Genomic DNA, 18,890 nt, shown 5'->3' on the forward strand with positions numbered 1-18,890 from the left:
CCCAAGCCTGTAATGCAAATGACAGCCCCTTGTATGTATGCCAGATCCCTGTTTCCCATCACCTCTGCACGAGGTCAAACGCCTTCACATGTGAATCGCCGAACATCCCTGCACATCAAAACATGATCCACTCCACCTCCACTCCGGGTCCCCCGATGCACTTCGTCCAGTTGAACGGTCCGCGTTGATCCCCGGTCCTGGCCCCCAACACCAACGGCTCATCTCCCGACCAATCTTGAGCCCATAGCTTCTCCAGTACCTCGAGAGCCGCTAGATTGTTCATGTAACCAGAACGAAACATGATATCTCGACACTTGGACCGCACCATATTCTGCTGTAATTCGTTGACACACTCACAGCCCGCCACGAAAAGGGGCCAGAGCAGGAACTTCTCGGCGCTACTGCCAGTATCCAGGTTTGTTGCGTAATAGACAACTTGACTGACAAGGCTCTGAATGCTTTGGTGCCCTGAAGGTAACGAGGGGCTCACGAGCCGCTCTGTGTACAGGAGCGCGGCATACCTGAACGCCTCAGACAGTGATTCCAGATCTCGTAGTTGGCTTTGCGAGCAAGGCTCAGGCAGCGAAGCACTGACGCGAGACGCATCAAAGTTCCAATTTTGAAGAGCCAGGCGTGCTTCCTTCCACTCATGCCAGAACAGTGAGCGGTTTTCTTCATACGATGGGGCAGGAGCGCTCGTGGGTGTAGCCATATCGTCGTTGAGTGTCGCACTGAATCGGTTGCTACTAACGCCGTGACTGCTCATATCTCCCATTTGTTCACCCGTCACGCTAAACCCAGTGAGTGACTCCCGGCGAGCATGGCCCAATGGAGAGATGTAGGACAAAGAAGGAGATCGCTGAGACAACTCTTGAGGTCGAGTCGAGGTCGATGTGTTTTGTACGGGGCGGTTCTGTGACAATTGGTTGAGACGACCAAGCTTACTGATGGTCTTGAAAAGCTCGCGGTCGCATCCCACCAAGTTTTCGGCTCCAATGGGTAGAAGTTGAGTGTCGGGCATCCCGTTGAATCCTGGATAGACTTGAGCCTCGCGCTCGTTGATGCTCGCGGAAATGGCGTCAAAGTAAGTGAAAATTGCTTCCATCCAGGCGGAGTTGCTCGATGCCGTCAGATATTGAGCTCGAAGAGTCAGGATCTTGTTGACGCCAGCAAACTGGGTGTGGAACTTGGCAATACCGGACTCGACCATGCGGTAATGGCACAGTAGGAGGATCGTGGCGAGTACTGAATCGTGGATAGCTTTGGTCCGGTCGTTGAGCTGCTCGTTTAATAGGTGCACAGCCAGGTTGCGGTGTTGATATTCCTCGGCGAGGGACAGGTCGTCGGGCTGAGTGTCTGCCATGGCTTCGGCGGCATGTTTGTCAGCCATCAACTTCTCAGAAAGTTCTCGTGTATCACGTCCGAGACTCAGTTTCCTCTTCATGCGGAGATTGCAGGATGCAAGAGCACAAATAGCATGGCTCAGACTCTGGCTGTTTGCAGCTAGTCGCAGAATATGGTCTCGAAAGGGGTTGTGTGGCCCGTCGATAAAGACCATTGAGGGGCACATGATATTCTCGTAGTAATCCATGAAAAAGGGCATCTTGGAGATGAGGTCCTGGCTCACATGAACAGATTGGTTTTCGGAAGCGGTGGGCCAGCCCGAGGGAGCAAAGTCCGAGTGATGAGATTTGACGTCTTCTTCTTGCATCGAAGGTGGTGAATGCCAGGAGATGGGCATAGAACCGTAGCTTGTGCTATATGTATCGACTTCAGGCACGCCTGCGCACGTTAGAACCAAGGGATTCATTGGTTCCATCTGAGCTTACCGAATGAATCACAGTCGCGAACAATCCTGTTACCAAGATGCGAATCAAAGGTGTCGGTATGAGAGTGAAGGCTTGAGCTCATCTCGGATGGGGCGTGTGCAAGACTCGGACACGAGGTGGGAGCAAAGGTCCTTGCGTGTTCGACGTAAAGAGAGGAAGGAGGGCTCTGAGGTCCCGGGGAACTAGTGCCCGTTGTATAGCTGTCGTACATGTAAGATGGGCTGTGGACGTAGGAAACATCGTCTCTGGTGTAAGATTGGCTCATGGGCGATACATAGCCTACGTCTGGGGTGAGGGGATCGATAGAGGACGAGAGGTTTTCTGTGACAAGAGGCACGGGAAACCGATGCATGTTGTGATTTGTCTCTTGTGCTGGGGAGTAGTTGATCGCACCCCAGTTTCCTTGGTGGACAGGAGCTGCGTGCTCAGAGTGGGAGATGGAGAGGTAGTCGTAGCCACCCATAGCGAAAGGCGTTGTGGGTGCAGAAGCAACTTGTGTCACAGCAGGAATGTCAATGGGACCCTGGCGCATTCTTCTGTGCTCATCCTCTGTTCCGTGGTGAACCATGGAAGAGCTGGATCTTGAAGAAGCAGTCGAATGTTTTCTGGGCTCACGAGTAACGGGTGGAGCCTTTGCAATAGGCAAAGACAGACCTCGAAGCTTGCCTCGACTAGCCACACCAACTCCCCAAGTAAGTTGTGTCTTATAACCAGAACATTCACTGCCAACCTCGAGACATTGGGAGCAATATGGCCGTCTACGGTCACACTTGATGTTCTTCTTGGAGCAAGAGAAACAATCATCAGAAGCGCCACCAGCAGGAGCACGTCTTCTGCGCTTTCGCACTGCAGATGGATCCTTGACTGTAACAGTCGGCTGTGCCATGGCGGCTGTCATTTTCGTATAAGTTGAAGGAGTGAAGTGTATGTGAGGCGGGTGTTGGGAGGGTTGTCGACGTTTAGTTATAGAATATGGTTGAGCTACGTCAACATGTAGAGAGGAAAGGTGGAATGAGGTTGATGGTGGAGTTAAAGTAAAGTAAAAGGTATGAATATGGGCAACTCAGAAGAGTAAAGTCGATGGGAAACGTTTAGAACCGGTGGGAACACGATGTTAAAGTATACAAGATTTATCAGGAACGATGTCTAGATATGAAAGTGGCGCTCTGGGATGGTATAAGGCAAGACGAAGGCCAGACATAAGAGGCGAGGGGTGTCCAGAGCCTGGGAGGGTATCGCCCAGTCCTTGAGAACAGCAACAAGACCCTGAAGCCTCAGCAGGGATCATGATGGGGAGCGCGACATTCGAAGGGTGTATATTTATGGGAGGGTGTGTGATTACAGGGAGTAGCGTGGGCAGCATGGATGTACCTACAGTAGCAGCAGAGTAGATAGCACATTCAAGATCGAGTAAAGCGGGAGAGACATCTGGTGAGAGACGGGAGTGGAGAGAGGGACGGGGGAGGGGGGATCAGGATGGGGATGGGGACGATGGGGGCACCGTTGACATTGGCGCTGGCATCATCATCCCAATCCCAAGTCCCTCCCAGCAAGCAAGCCTAGCAAGCGTCTTTTTTTAACAGACCGAACCGTACTCTGCACCGTACCAACACTGAAGATCAGCGGGGTGGGATCCATGGATGCTATTTCGGCCGAGGTTCGAATGATAGACCGACAAGAGATTGTAGACCGAAGTAGGGGTTCCCCTGGCATCCATTAATACATACATAATGGAAAAAAGATGGTTTCAATTTCGACGGACCAAACTCAATATCGCCTTGGCTGGTACGGTACGGTAGATGCATGCTGAACGGGTGGTGGTGATGATGAAAAGCGTGGGCACGTTGGAGAAGGACGAAAATATGGGGAGACAGGACAGGCTTCGGCCTCACTCAGTCATTCACTCATCTATCTATCTTAGAAGGAGGGGCGGGATCGAAGATTGCGTGGGCGTGCCTACCTTACCTTCCTGCCCTACTGTATGAAATCAACGGCAGGCGCTGCCAAACAAGTTACCTTCCTTGGCTACTACGTAAGATATAGATAGCTTGGGTACCTGGTCTCGCATATCAAAATATGAGCAGTCGTAAGTATCCTCCTATCTCTACCTCGACTTTTGCCCCAGGAAAATGGTTCTGTCACCGGTCGTGTAAGTCCTTTCTCGTCCTGTCTTTGGCCTTGGTCTTTGGGGTAAGCACCCGCCTCAAGTCGCTGTGTGGAACCTCCACCCATGCCCATCTTTCGGCGGGCTACGGAGGTCTTAAGCCCCCCCGGCTTCATCACCATCTACGGTTTAGTGGCCGTCGGTATAGCACTGCAAAGCACCCCTAGTCCCTAAAACTGCCCTGACTGTTCCCACTATTGTCTGGGGGTTCGTGATTTGGCCAGTTCGGTTCCTTCGTCAAGACACATCCGACTCCCTGCAAGAGCCTTGCCTCGCTCGCTCTCTTCCGCCCGTGCCCCGAACTCTTGTTTTGGATCTTACCCGTGCAGATGAATCGTCTCGGAACACGGGTTCATCAACAGATATGAGCTTGCCTTATTCTGTAATCACGGACAGAGGCAAGGCAAGGCCAGGCTAAGGACAAGGTTGAAAATCTAGGCCCATTTTGGGTAGGAGTGCAGTGAGCGCCAAGTCGGGGACGATTGCACAAATGGAATAGAGCCTCAAAGCCTAAAATCCGCCGGGTATAAACTCAAGATTGCGTGAATATCCAAGATTTGCAAGGAAGTCTACTGGCTGTAGAGGAAGATTGTGTGCGTGCGTGCAAGTTTTGCTTTTTGTCTGTGGTCAAGGCTCCGTCCGATTGATCCAAGCGAAATGCCGATAAAGGTCGTATAGAACCACGGAATATAGTCTAAAAATATGGTAAACGTATCTAACAAGCCAAAACTCACTAATTCTTGTAAAGGTTCATGTACTGTAATTTCAATCCTAACAGGCTCGTTGAAATTCCGCATTCTTGTGGCGCCACCTTCGCAATGACTGTTGACTTCATCTCGGAAGCCGGTACGACAACGGTATCCAACCGAGCCACCTGAGGCTTTGTTCAAAGCTTTCAACTCTGAAGGAAGCTTTGTTCCAGATTGGGCCTATGCGTTCGCTCTAGATAATCTGGAAGTATAACACAGCATGCTGGCCAAGTGTCTATGGTTTGAGGCTAAGATCAAGAGGGACCTTTCATACTGCCACCGACACCGTACATAGTCTGGCGCGCGAATAGTTTGACGCTATGGATGGAAATTGGGAAGATTCAAATTCAGGGGAAAAGAGGCTTTCACTTTTAATTCTCTGTATCCGAGTATTGATCTGACCGTCTTTCCAAAATGTCATTGCAGACGGTACACTAGAGGCTAAAGAGTTTCCACGCTTCTTAGAAACGCCTCGGAAACGCCGACGAGGCTGCGATGAGTTGACTGACAGTTCATTCAAGCCATGCTCTGCGAGCTGTACCATCACTATCACTGTCGCACACAACGGATACGGTATTGTGGCCGTGTGGCGCTTGGCAGTCGTCGATCACAGAGTTTCGACATCTGCAGGTTCGCGCGTGGTTCCTGACGACGGTGAGATAAGATATCCGTTATCATATCCGTAATGGAAACAAAAGATCTTTATTGCGTGCGAGCTATCTTGAGAACAAAAGAGCCAAGCCATATTACCGGCTGGACCAGGGCCAGGGCCAGGACCAGACAAGGAGAGCTGCATGTGGACATCCTGGCTCTCCATGGATGTCAAGGGCAAGGGTAACAAAACCGCCGCCGGGTGCACCTTAAAATCATCCGCTGCAGTTGTCTACAGGTCAGTCAGGTCCTTTTGTAACCTGATTATCCAATCAGAGTCGCTCCTTCCTCCTCTTTACCTTCTTCATATCCACCCAAGACGACCTCATCCACTCCCCATACATCCATTTATCAACAGCAGAGCAAATCTCCCCGCCTCTCAGAAGCAAAAGGGCCAGACAGCCTGGGGTTGCCAAGCTCACGATCATCCATGTCATGCCTCTTTGCTTGATTGCTTATTGTTCGTTAAGCTAAGCTACTGCGACTGCTCGGTGGAGTGTGCAAAGGAAGCACAGCTCCGTCCGTCACGTCAATCTCGAAAACAAGCACCTCGGTTGTGGCTCATTTGCAACTGATTGCAACCATAAATCTAAATTTATGCGAACCGTTTTGTGACGACGTTGGGTAAATCAATTAAGCTCAGGGGTACATTACAAGGACTCAATACATGTGCTAACGTTCATATCTGGTAACAGCGCCGGTATGTGCTCAACGGGATCAGAACCAGACTCAAGTCCAGATTCAGAACCCACGCTCTCTTGCTGCGTTGGCGACGTCGAACCGCAATAACAGTATCCGCTCTCTGTCTGTCGAGTCCAATGCTCCGCATCTGCCGGCTGCCGCACATTCACTTTGCCTGCTTGCATATCTGCAATTCTACCAGCGGCCCAATGCCAACCTTGCCAGAGGCAGTGGAACCAACGAATCTCTCACCCTGCAGGATCATAGGCAAGACAACCGCACACGACACGAGTTGTCGTCTGCTGTATTAACCTGACAGCGCAGGGCTGATTATCACCATCACATACGGCAATCAGGGTCTTGTTTATCGATTGCCAGAATGTCATAGCTGTATGATATCCAAATTCGGTATCGATTGCTCGATTTGTCTGCCCATAAATTCGACTCACGCCATATTTATCTTAAAAAGAAAATGTGATGGCGGCAATATCGCGACGGCAGCTCTGCGATACGTGCTAGTGGTTGATCCTCCACGTCCTGTGAAAGAATTAGTCACGACAACTCGGGCTAAATTGCAATTGCCTAGTGGCCGTGGCGGCGCCTCATAAGCAGCATGGCTTTGTGAGAACTTCTATGCATTCTTCCACCAGGCTTCTCTGACCTTGTCACACAGATTAGGCTGTCTCTAACTTCAACTGTCTTGGGGCAGACTGATTAACCCTTGGTGGTCCCCCCACTCAACCCACCCAAGTTGCGCCCGTTCACTTACATCATTCATGGACACAGTCGAACAGTTGCGCCAGCCTGTTTACTCTACTCGACCTAAGAAAAATCTTCCAAGCGGTCTGGAGTTGCGATATGATGGTACTATATTGCAACTTCCGGACAGAGGCCGAAGACCAGAAACACCTCAATCACAACCCTGGTATCGGCCGAAAGGCCCGAGGTTCCATAGACCCTCTCTACAATGAAAGAGGAGAGTCAGAGTAAAAAAGTCAGAATTATAGTATTCTATCAATTCGTTCTGAAGAATATTGGCGGAACGGCGAATTCCTTCTATTACAAATGGCGTCTGGTTTCCAAGATTTCACTCGAAACCCAGTGCTTGTAAGAATGTGGCTGCTTGCATGCGAGAGATGCATGCTACCCTTGCACTGAAAGCCGACAGCCACACCAGAACACGCCGCTCTCGTCATCTGGAACCACTTCAACACCATCACGCACATTGCTGTTTTCAGTCACTTGCAACGGTTACCATCATCACACTATCCTACGGGAACATACTCTAGCAAAGGAATTTCAAGTAGCTTCCAGTGCCCAGAGAACCATTGTCGTATGCCCTGGTTGTCGCGTCACACCACCATGGGCTTTTCGGTGCCCTGCACTAGTAATCGTGGAAAGTGAGGCATGGTTGTCGCCAGTACTACGTCCAAATGTGCTTGTTCATGCATGTGCACAAACTTCAGGAGTCAGCAGGAGGCAACCTTCGCTGGTTTTCGAAGCCTTAAGCGTCGCAGCCACATTTCTAGAACATTATCATCCCGCCGATGCTGCTGCCTTTCTGGAGATAGTCTGTTCCATCGCAGGGGGTTTATCAGAGGTTCGTTTGACGCCTTGATTAATTGGAGATATCCCCTGGTTGGTGGTAACACATCCAGACATCACACAGAGAGTGCATGCGCATTCGCTTAGGTACTTCAACCAATCCTCCATGATGTGGACGGCGTTGCAGTAATACCATCGCCGTTTCTCATGGGATTGCAATGCGAATTAGATTCAGTTACGGCCTGTGAACGACTTGGACTCGGTGTTTTCTATCTTTAGGACCACCACTGGTTCGGTACTGAGAAAACTCAATTCAACGTTACTCACAAGTGTCGGCCGGTCCCGAGAGAAGACCAATCTCTTACATACTCTATCGTGAGCCGATAAGGCAATGATCATCTTGCGCGGGTCAGCTTTGGTGGCTGCAGTCAGGGAGAGCTGCAGAGTTCCATCGGTGTCTATGTATGAGTACCGATCCTTCGGTCAGGGATTGGGATAGATGGCCACTAAACCGGGATCATCCCGAAGGTTAAGAGCACACTGCTGGCATCTTAGCCTCCAAAGGTTGAGGAAATTTTTGTTTAGTAAACGAACCAACTGACAATTATCTCGAGCAGTTCGTGGTCCCAGATTTTCCTCGACTTGTGTGCAAAACCGCTTCCAGGTCGTCGGTAAGAACACTTTTGTCACTCCCTCAAACAAAGAGTTTCATAAGGCCGGAACCGAGAATGAGCAACGAGCCCTTGTAAACCCAACCCCCAATGCTTATCCTGGCCTATGGGAATCCGGCAAAGTATGAAAACCGATACAATGGAGAGCCATCGCAAATGTCTTTTTGACGCCGGACCTTCCTTCTCACCGACAATGTTAGGCGAAACTCTTATCTTGCTCCGGCAGAAGCCAAGATTCACGGGACTTGTCCTTGAAGTCACTATGTGGGCTATCTCATACTGGATATGCAGAATAAGGGTCGGATCATCAAACATGCCTTTGCAGACCTTAGCAGTGGATGGTTGTCGAACTTGACCAGGTACCCCTGCTCGGAAACGCTTGGTGACAGCAGTGGCTCCAGCAACGAAACTCGAGTGGGTGGAATTAATCGCAGCGGACGGCGTGGTCAAGAACACAGCTAAATCTGAAAGACTTTAATGACCGAATGCCGTGACCTGAGGACGACTACCGGCGCCGCTTGCCTAAAAGCAATCGATAAATTCACAAGGCAGTCAATCCAAAGTATCGACAGGGGCATGCTGCGGGGAGGACAAGGGTCCAACTCTGCAGCCATTCCAAATCAGACATGGGCTTCGTCTAGCCGCATCCGCTAAACAATAAATCGTGCGTTAGAAGGACCGAACGATGCTGCGTAGAAGCTAGGCCCTAGGGTCTAAGCCTCGCACTCTGCAAAAAGCCCTCTGCTAGCTCCCCTTCTGCACTCCCAATCTCTACCTCAGGGACAAGGGGGGCGCCTAGAATCAACAGCAACCTGTTGTCAATGAGACATAACCATGCCAATCATGTCTCGGTCGTTACGGTCCCTGGCCCCTGCTCATCAACCTTATTCTCTTGCTATATGGTCTTTTTATTGGCCAAAGTGCGATTGATGAACTCCTCGTTCTTGGTCGCTGGAAAATTAAGAACCAAGCGCTACTATGTATGTCGCGAAAGCTCGACGAACTAAACACCTAGGACCGTGTCAAGTCTATGGTCATAGTCTCATTTTATTATGCTAGTCCTCGCCTGGACAAGTCTTTTACTTCGGTTCTAGTGGCCGCCTCCATGATCGTGGAGTCTGGCAGCACACGAATATTTCTGATGGCATCATCCAATCACTCATCCAGCATTGTATGAAGGCCATTCATCGTATCGATGAACCACAGGCAATTCCAGCCAAACACGTTGTGCAGATGCCACGACTGTCGCCATTCGCAGAAACCAACCAACGTGGTTGTCTGGTCCTGGTTCTTCATTCGCACAACTATCGCTGATCCATGTTAAGAATGCTGTTCCTTTCGCCAATACCCGAGACACAAATGTCCGACAGGTGGCTTTGATAGTGTCCTCCGAATTGGCTTTACAATTCGAGCGACTTGCACATAACCCCTGCTTAAGCGAATTTCCCAATACCTCCTTGACGCGGCTATTTCACTTGGCTCGTCAGAAGTCGGTCTGCTCCCCTATCGACTGCGTGCATCTCCGAGATCCCAAGGTGATCCGCAGAAGGACTCCCAACATCGATTGTCTTGTTTTGCATCGAACCAGGGATTCTGCTATCTATTGCAAGGGCTTTAACCGACGTTGACGTGTTAGGGTCCATGTCCGATTTGCCACAAGCTTGAGGTGATGTTGAATGCTACGTTGCTGGCAAGGGGACGATGGGCAACGAATCAAGAACGGTTCTAGGCAAGGCCGGGACCTTACTCCTTCGAGCGAACCGTTAATTTTGATTAGACCTTTTACGCCCATTTTTTATCTTGCTGAGCTGGCGACTTTCTGTTTGGCGTGGCATAGAAGCCTGGCGTCGGTTATGATCGGTTCTCTGCCTAGGTGCTTCGACTCATGGACATATCATGGCTTCTCATGAGCAGAACTCTATGGTCCCTAGGTGTCATGACAACGTAAAACAGTTTCTTTGCGATTGATTGTTTGAATCGTGTTTAAACAAACAAGGCCAGGATTGCAAAAAGCAAATCTCACATCCTAGTTGAAGACAAACCGAGGCTCCCCTGGACATTTCACCTGAACGGTTTAGGGCCCGCTCACTTCATGACAACGGTTGATCGACATTCCGAGAAGGGATGACAGGAGAGACCCCGAGGCCCTGCGACAGCCAGGCTCTGAAATATCTCGTGAAGGGGTTCTGGAGCTCGGTCTCCACGTCCCCAGATTTCCCCGCAAACTGGACGGGCAGCTAGGGATGCGAGTTTTCATATCGGGCTGCCATGACCTTGAGTTGGTGCTGGGCAGCTTTATTATCTCGTAATAGTATCGGGGTTTTGACTAAAAGTCGGGCCAGGGGAATTCTCAACAAGTCTGGCCGACTGTTTAACGGGCACCCTTGATCTCCAATATCCCCGACAAGAAGATGGAGAACCCTACCAACCCCGCGCCTCTTAGTGCTAGTGTGTCATGAGATTACCACCGTGGGGATATACAATGGCGCTCATGTGCATGGCCCGCCTTTAGAGTTCGGCGTCCGAGTAGACTCTCTGTCTCGGACCGTCACCGTCGCTGAGCTGGCTCGTGCGGTCTTAACAGTCGATTATTTTCAGCTTCCTTGTGCCGAGCATCAGAATCGTCAGGCCGTCAAGGGCCGAGCCCTGTCATAGTGAGACGTTCATCCGTTGAGAAATCAGCCACACCACCTTCTCCCATGCAAGGCTTGGACGGTTGTAGAAGGCAATTTGCACACTCGAAAACGTTCAAATCGCCGTCGATACATATCAATTCCATGTACAGACGCACATGCCCTGGTAGCCATGAAACCTCGTGGGCAACACGCCGCTGCTGCATGGCATGGCATGGCAGAGCCTGGCTCTCCGCTCTGGCGGTGCAAAAGTTCCACTTGATTCACATCAACAGTTTGAAATGGGTCTCGTGCGCAAACAATGCTCCGGGGAGAGACTGAGTCGAGGGGAGGCTGATATCTTGGCGCGTTCTACGTCGACCGTTCAAATTTGCATTCCTGACTCCTTTAAACAAAGCGGGACAGTCATCATCACAATAATGCTTCTCATTCGTCCCCCGCATTCCCCAGACTTTCACGATGCAATGGAGACAGGCTTAGAGGGCGGAGCAATAGCACTGCAACTTACGAAGCCTGTTCTCCACCAAGAATGGATACATCACGGTACTCGAAGCGCCGCAAGCAAAAGGCGGCATCGTATTAAACCGCGTGCACGGCGTCAATATCGCGAACTTGTCCTACCAACACGAACCATTGAGACTCTCAACCCAAGTCTTTAGTGGCCACTGCGACAAGTTTCTCTTCGTCTTGCTTAACGGAGTGGAGATTCCGCCTACGTTACAGCTGGACGCGATGACATTCGAAAAACTTACTCCCCTTTTTTTTTCTCTTATTCTCGCCGCTTGTACGTAATATTCAAATGCCTTGCCTTGGTACTGTACAAACGCCGACGAAGGGCCGGTGGTAGCCCAACCCATGAGATGACGAGGCTTCAAAATCTCTTTAACTTTGAGTTTCTCCTACCACTTAAAATTGCATTTGTACTACTGAACTTGGAACAGTTTCTTTCAGCCAAGTGGCTAGTACAGTACTGTAATCTTGAGTTGGGCGATCAAAACCTGAACCTGCATTTATTTGGCTCCCGTCACTTGCTTTACCGCCCGGTGTGCGGCCTTTACTGTGTGGGGAGGGTGGCATGCATACTTCTGGAAATCCGGGGAAGCGCGAAACTACTGTATGATTCGCACGCAAAAGATGGAAGAGTTGGTGAGGGTGGTGGTGGTGGTTGTCCGAGGTTGGTTCAATCTGACGGCGGAAACCCTTCCGCAACCCGAGCAGAGGGCACCTACTGTAGGTTGTCGGTCTTCTCGGTGCGCGGTCGACGATCAGTGAGTGATCGACACTTGGTACTGTAGCTTGATCGCCAGTCTGACCTAAACTGTGGCTTGACCAAGATATCCAATCACTCGAGACAACCAAGCTATTACAAGATGACGACACTGATGATGTCGCTGTGTGGCAGTTTTGAGATAACCAATTGTGATGTAGGGTAAGGACCAACAACATCGATTATCTAGGCATGGCAATGATGGACTTTGCTTTCAGAAGTCCGTTGGCTTGGCTGAATCCTCATGACCCGGGATCGAGATTTGTTTTTACCAGTTAGAAGGGCGAACCGATGTTCTGATGCACATCACCAAACAAAGATCATTTCTCATTTAAGGAAACGTGATGCTATGTCTTTTAGCTATGACAGCTTGATGAGAGCTTTTGGTTATCATCCTCAAGATCCCAAACCGAAGGAATATGATCGCAGTCTCGTTATCACTGACCCAGCTGAGAGACGATGCTTCTTCACAGGTAGTTCCTGTATGGCTTGTCTATCAGCGGTTCCAAAGCACCCCCACGAGTTACCTTGGGTACCTAACAGGGCAGCGATTTCATTTTGTGGGAATGTTCAGCGACGATACAGACGTTGCTCTCCACGGCTCGATTTCAAATCCATGATCAATGGTTCAGGGTAATCGCCAACCGCTGACCAACAGCAAGAGTGCAATGCATCGACTGCTTTCGTCTGACAAGCGACAAGCATTCAGCCTGAAAGTTGCTCCTCGACAAATTTTCGGCATTGATTCTTCACGAACCCCCATCGTCTCGTTCCAGAAAAGCCTCGAAGAGTTATCACAACTGGCGATAAGCATTGCCAGATAGCGACGAATGACACACTAGTCGCCCACTGCTTGGCGTCATCCTTCATTCTTGATACGATCTCTTTCCAGCAGGTTTATGGTTGGCACGACATCGGTAAGTCCGGGACTTCTAGGCAACTAGATAAACTTGATGTTAGAGAGGCGATTGGTTTCTGTCCCTGTCAGAACCACGTTGACACGGACCGCTGCTGACATGCTGATCCAAACATGTTTGTGCAGCTTCAAGGGCTTACAATAAAGCTGCATTATACCAGGCACCGATTTAGCTTGAAAATCGAACGCCTAGCTGAAGAAGCCTTATTTGCACTTTAACCACTATCTCAAACTGTACGGCTCTCGATACTGCAACGAATATTGACTCGGTTTTGGTCAAGCACGGTCAAACTGTCGCGAGGGCAATAATAAGCCGTCATCTGCATGCGAGCCGTGCTTACGTATGATAGTATCCATCCCGCGTATGCTTCCGGCGCTGCGCTCGAGATGTCGGAGAAACCTATGCGATTTGTCGAGCCTTCTTCAATTGTAATCTGGGCTGACTTGAGGGAACATTGACAAGTGTCATATGAGAGGGTCGAGTTTTCTTTGTACGACGTCGGTTATGATTTTGGAACTTTGAAAGAGCATCGGCGGTGAGCCTAACAAAGACGATATGACAAATGAGTCTGACTTTTGGATATTGCTGGTATAAGCTCACCATGGTCTTGAGGACAGGATGGTGAAGCAAGCAAGGGCCCGGACGTCTTTTGGTGCAAGCTGTTTTGCAGAGTCACTGTCAGGTCACCAAGCTGTGGTTTGAATCTGTCCACTTGACTTTCCGTTCGATGCTTGGAAGATCTGCGAGTTACTATGCAACATGATAGGTTCTCGTTTTTATGAGTCTGTTTTGTTCTTTGATGTGTAAACTTCGATATTCAAAGACAGTGGTTTAGTTGGAGAGACTGGCTATCGTTTACTTGAGTGTGAAGAGCAAGAGAATAGGCCACTGTTTGTCTCGTTGAACGATATACCAGAAGCATGTCAATGAAGCTTCTAAGACCTTTGGAAAAGCAAGTTTGGTTATTCAATTTCACAACAGATTCTAGAAATTCAAATGGCATTCACAAGGAAGACATACAAGTAAAGGACTAAATGTTCTGTATATATTCATGATTCGACATGAGTATGTTGATGTAGAATGTGATATTGGTGTTTTTGGTGCTGCCCTTTGTTCCTAAACCCTCGATTCCAGCCTTCTTTAGTCTTTTAATTGCGGTTAACTTACCAGTCGAATATTGGACAGTAATGAGCAACGTACATGAAGTAAAAGTCACTTTTGTTGAGTGTTTGAGGTCTCTACGTTCTGAATAACAAGGAATCCGGACATGAAGATCAATCCCGAATGAGCTACAGCAAATTCTCCAACTCACCAGTCATTATTCTTTTGCCTAAATGCAATCAAACTCAAGATTTGACTATTGAAACATAATGATGGAGTTAATCACTTTACCAACCTGTCGTTAAACTGGTGCCTGGTTGAACGTATGAAAGGGGTTAGACTTTGAGGATCAAGACAAGGGGGAATCAGGCAGCATTTTAAAAAGAGAACATCTTAGGATTAGATTGTACATAATTAATTGACTTAATGAACAAGAAAGAACAATCTGAAACAGCTGCCTTAAAATTGTGGATGGTGTTATAGATGGCCGATGCTTATATGCTCGGAGTTATAGGGTAAGCTGCTTTCGAACTCGAGATACTATCTGTGTTTGCAAGATCGTCACCATTGTATATAAACTTGTATCAATTGAACTGGAAAGAGTACTAATATTGTAAAAAGAAACAAGTCTTGGATTGGGCAATTATGAATTCTAGGCTCACTGTTCGGTGGTCAATAAAGTTCGTGATACAAGCCACTCCTGATTAACGCCCAAATGCTCCCCCCTCTCATTCAAAACACAGCTTTTGTTGCACAATAATTTCCACAGCACGACTCAATTTGAACAACAATCGATATTTCATATTCTGTCGTTTATTTGAACTGATTCAGTGTCACGTGGAATTAAATCAAGGGGTTGCTGGGTTAGCGCGCCACAACAACAGCTGTATCAGATCGATTAGCGATTAGGCAACACCATTTACAAGAGTATATGAAGAAGACGTTTCGACTGATATCGAACTGCATCAATATCATAAGCTCTATCTTCTCAAACAGTATCATTGACTCAAAGTAATGACCATGGAGCAATTTATTCTCGACAACGCCCAGCGCTTCGAATACCTGGTAGAGCGCTTCAAACCAGCACCCGCCAAGGCTAAGCCAAGCGATGAAGAGTCCAATCCTGATATCACCATCGCCACTCGCATTCGACCTATGATGCAAGATGAGAAAGAAGAAGGACAGCTCATTGGCGTTTTCCCTCGAAAGAACTTGCCTGGGACACTTGACTTACATGAACTGAGGAGACCAGTCAGGGGTCCTCCTACACTAGTCGTAAGTCTACATACCAAGTTCACCCAGAGATACTAACAAGAATAGTCATGGAACTACCGTGTTGATAGAGTGTTCACCTCTGATGATACGACAGACGGTATCTACCAAGAGCTCGTCAAACCTCTTGTGCCATGGGCCTGGGGCGGCGGAGTTAGCACCATGTTCGCCTACGGCCAGACTGGTTCAGGGAAGACATACACAGTCAGTGGCCTGGAGCGACTCATCGCAGAGACTCTGTTCTCCGGTGAACACAAAGGCACTCGAAACATTTCCATCTCCATCATTGAGCTCGCAGGTAACTCAGCTTTTGATCTGCTCAACGCCCGGAAGCCCATCTCTATCCTCGAAGACTCCTTTGGATCAACTCATCTTGCAGGCGCTTCTGAGTTTGTTGTCAATGATGCAGATACTCTTATTCAGCATATTAACAATGCCGCGTCTTTTCGAAGTACGGCCTCCACACAGAAGAATGACTCTTCGTCTCGCTCCCACGCCATTTGCAAGATCCGTCTCGAAAACCCTGCGTTGCCCCAATCTGATGATGGACTCTTGTATCTCATCGATCTCGCAGGCTCAGAAGCCGCCCGTGACGTGACAGAGCACTCAAACCAACGTATGAAAGAATCCCGGGAAATCAACGCCAGTCTCTCAGTCCTCAAAGACTGTATTCGTGGAAGAGCAAGTGTCGATCCTGCGAGTCTCGCAACTGGGAAGAAAGTATACGTACCATTCCGGCAGAGTGCTTTGACAAAAGTCCTCAAACACGTCTTTGACCCTGCTGCTGAGCGGGCCTGCAAGACTGTTGTCGTGGCTTGTGTCAACCCGAGTTTCCTGGACGTTGGGGCCACGAAGAATACGTTGAGATATGGGGAGATGTTGAGAGTTACTGTGCCGAAGACGGTGGTACAGAAGTATGATGCTGCGAAGCCGAGCACTTGGCCTCATGACTTGCTCCAGGATTGGATTTTGAAGAATGTGAGCTACCCAAACCCTTTAACTGATTGATACCCGCTGACTAAAGTATCGATAGTCTGGCACACCACCTGTTTCTCCCGCCTATCTTGCACCCGAAGAGAATGGACTCCAACTTCTTCGTCTACCAGTTCCAGAATTTATCACTCGTTGTCTCAAAACACCTAGTGTAACATTGGAACAAGCGACTGCCTTCCAAGCCAAGTTCTGGCGTCTTCACATCGACTCCCAGCGTAACAAGCCAAAGGCGTACCAGAAGGAAACAAACGCAGAGACCGAGAATGATGGAGCTGAGAACAAAGGTCTCTCAAGTCGTGACCCAAGGCCCGAGATGGCAAATGTCCCGTTCAAAGAACGTCTTCGACCAGGAATGGTGGTTAGTTGGAATCCTGCAGACGATACTCCTGGATTTTACCGTCTACCGGGACGGAATCTTGTCATGATCTTGAGTTCTGAAGGTGAAGAGAGTTATCGATGTGCTGTTACGGTGCCTGCTATCATGCCGGGTGCTTTTGAGATCTATTTGTGGCAGCAGGTTGTGGCTTCTGCTGATACAATGGAGGCTGAGGTTTTGCTGGAGTATGATGTTGGAACGAGGTATTACTATGAGAACGTGTAAGATGAGTGGTTGGGATGAGGGATTTGAGTACAAGTCAACCAGGGAAATTACAGTTGACAGAACCGAGAAAAAACATATGGTATCGCATAAAGTGGTTAACAGGAGAAACATGATGGCTTTAATCACGCAAGATGGTGCTCAAGTGACGTGCGAATTGGTGACACAGGTGAATGCTATCAAATATTAACCTGATCATGATCTGGTTTGTGTATTAGTTCTAGCTAGTATCTCATGAGCGTGAAAGCTCTCATTAAACCACGCGCCTATGTTTCCTCCAACAGGGTATCTCATTTTGGATTGATGGGGTTTAACAACGGCACATTTTCCTGGCATCACTCATAAACTTAAGCGGAGGGCTTCTCAGCAAGAGCCTCAAGGATAGGCTTCTCCAAGCTCTCAGGCTTAGTAGTGCTAGCCCAGCGACCCTTGACCTTTCCGTCACGACCGACGAGGAACTTCTCAAAGTTCCACTTGATGCGCTTGAGGCCGAGAAGACCAGATTGCTGGTCCTTGAGCCAGGCCCAGAGGGGGTCGGTCTTGTCGCCGTTGACCTCAGTCTTCTTCATGATGGGGAAGCTCACACCGTAGTTGAGCTGGCAGAACTCCTGAATGTCATCGTCGGTACCAGGCTCCTGGCCACCGAACTGGTTGCAGGGGAAACCGAGGATGACAAAGTCCTCAGGGTACTTGCCCTTGAGGTCGGTCCAGAGCTTCTCGAGGCCGGCGTACTGAGGAGTGAAGCCGCACTTGGAGGCAGTGTTGACGACGAGGACGACCTTGCCCTTGTAGTCGGCGAGGGGAACCTCTTGGCCGCGCTCTGAGAGATGAGATGTTAGTTGAGTGAGTCTATTTATCATGGAGTGGTGTGTTTAAGGCGGGGTATGAGTGTAACAATCATGAGGGAGACATACTGTCAAGCGGCTTAAAGTCGTAAAAGCTGGTAGCAGAAGCCATCTTGTTTGTTGTGCTGAATTGATTGACACGGTTTTTGTGATTGTTTATGTTGAAAGATGAAAATGAAAATGGCGGGGAACTGGTAGTAGTGTAGGCGTAGTATTTATTCAGCCTGGACCTGGAACCTGATGATAAAGGTCGTATTGAACTGAGGACGGATACGGATCTGGACCAAAGAGGGGCTCGAGAGATGGACAAGGACATGGTCACTTCCTAATAAGATAATTGGACGTATCGAATACAAATTGATTGCATTGCCTGAAGAAGCTTCTGCTGTACCCTTCTGTACTTCCACTTCCCTTACAAGCCTCGGCACTTGACTCCATTTCAGGTTTGGTGACGTATCCGAGGTGGAGTGATTCGGGGTATCCAGTTCCGCCGGCACCGATAATTTCTTTAACAAGATGATTTGTAATTAATTAGTTACCTCTTAGTAGGTATTCAGGTATCCGTACGAGCCGTGCTTTGGTTTAGGTAGTTTTCGTATCAACAGATACCTACCTAGTCTACCTAATACTATAGGTACTGCATGAAATATGCTGATGATATTAAGCGAATGCGGTTAAACTGCCATGCCTAGGCAGTCCCTTACTCGCTAATCATATGTCAATTATGATTACTACTAGGTACTACTACAGAGCCTCAACAATGGATATCTACCTGATCGGCAGTATTATTTAATTGATATTCAACATATTTGGAATCAATCATTATCGGTGCAACCTCTGACCGAAGAATCCTTCACTAATTCTCGGCTCGGTAATAACTCCGGTTCGGATGTCACTGCCTCTTCTGATCTCAAAGACATCAGCTCTTATCGATAAGCACAGCTAAAGTGGTTCAGGGTGGCGCTGTATCTTTA

At 48.8% G+C, this 18,890-nt stretch overlaps 3 protein-coding genes across 3 annotated transcripts; 1 reads left to right on the plus strand and 2 right to left on the minus strand.

The window, feature by feature from the left end:
* Positions 1-115: 115 nt before the first annotated feature.
* Positions 116-2,727, minus strand: B0J16DRAFT_353634 (fungal-specific transcription factor domain-containing protein; the record flags this gene model as incomplete). Its single annotated transcript, XM_046129324.1, has 2 exons — positions 116-1,782; positions 1,830-2,727. 2 exons carry the CDS (start codon positions 2,725-2,727, stop codon positions 116-118), a joined length of 2,565 nt encoding a protein of 854 aa, XP_045986105.1.
* A 12,417-nt stretch (positions 2,728-15,144) lies between these two features.
* Positions 15,145-17,221, plus strand: B0J16DRAFT_55651 (P-loop containing nucleoside triphosphate hydrolase protein). The gene is made up of 3 exons (XM_046134061.1): positions 15,145-15,483; positions 15,529-16,458; positions 16,514-17,221. The coding sequence occupies exons 1-3, from the start codon at positions 15,223-15,225 to the stop codon at positions 17,072-17,074; spliced, it is 1,752 nt and encodes a 583-aa protein (XP_045986106.1). The 5' UTR covers positions 15,145-15,222; the 3' UTR covers positions 17,075-17,221.
* Positions 17,222-17,247: 26 nt separating this feature from the next.
* B0J16DRAFT_332524 (thioredoxin-like protein) lies at positions 17,248-18,550 on the minus strand. Its single transcript, XM_046126719.1, has 2 exons — positions 17,986-18,550; positions 17,248-17,891 (listed from the first exon to the last, which is right to left on the minus strand). The coding sequence occupies exons 1-2, from the start codon at positions 18,230-18,232 to the stop codon at positions 17,419-17,421; spliced, it is 720 nt and encodes a 239-aa protein (XP_045986107.1). The 5' UTR covers positions 18,233-18,550; the 3' UTR covers positions 17,248-17,418.
* Positions 18,551-18,890: the final 340 nt, after the last annotated feature.

The sequence above is a fragment of the Fusarium flagelliforme genome (genome assembly GCF_020744385.1).
Source record: "Fusarium flagelliforme strain FIESC 12 MPI-CAGE-AA-0113 chromosome Unknown B0J16scaffold_2, whole genome shotgun sequence".
In the NCBI taxonomy this organism is placed as follows: domain Eukaryota; kingdom Fungi; phylum Ascomycota; class Sordariomycetes; order Hypocreales; family Nectriaceae; genus Fusarium; species Fusarium flagelliforme.

Excerpts from the sequence above, each read along its gene's own strand:
- B0J16DRAFT_55651 (XM_046134061.1), top strand. The coding sequence starts at position 15,223 with ATGACCATGGAGCAATTTATTCTCGACAACGCCCAGCGCTTCGAATAC. Across the intron at positions 15,484-15,528 it reads GGGGTCCTCCTACACTAGTC|TCATGGAACTACCGTGTTGA; the intron begins GTAAGTCTACAT and ends TAACAAGAATAG. Across the intron at positions 16,459-16,513 it reads AGGATTGGATTTTGAAGAAT|TCTGGCACACCACCTGTTTC; the intron begins GTGAGCTACCCA and ends AAGTATCGATAG.
- B0J16DRAFT_332524 (XM_046126719.1), bottom strand. The coding sequence starts at position 18,232 with ATGTCCTTGTCCATCTCTCGAGCCCCTCTTTGGTCCAGATCCGTATCC. Across the intron at positions 17,892-17,985 it reads CGACTTTAAGCCGCTTGACA|AGCGCGGCCAAGAGGTTCCC; the intron begins GTATGTCTCCCT and ends CTCATCTCTCAG.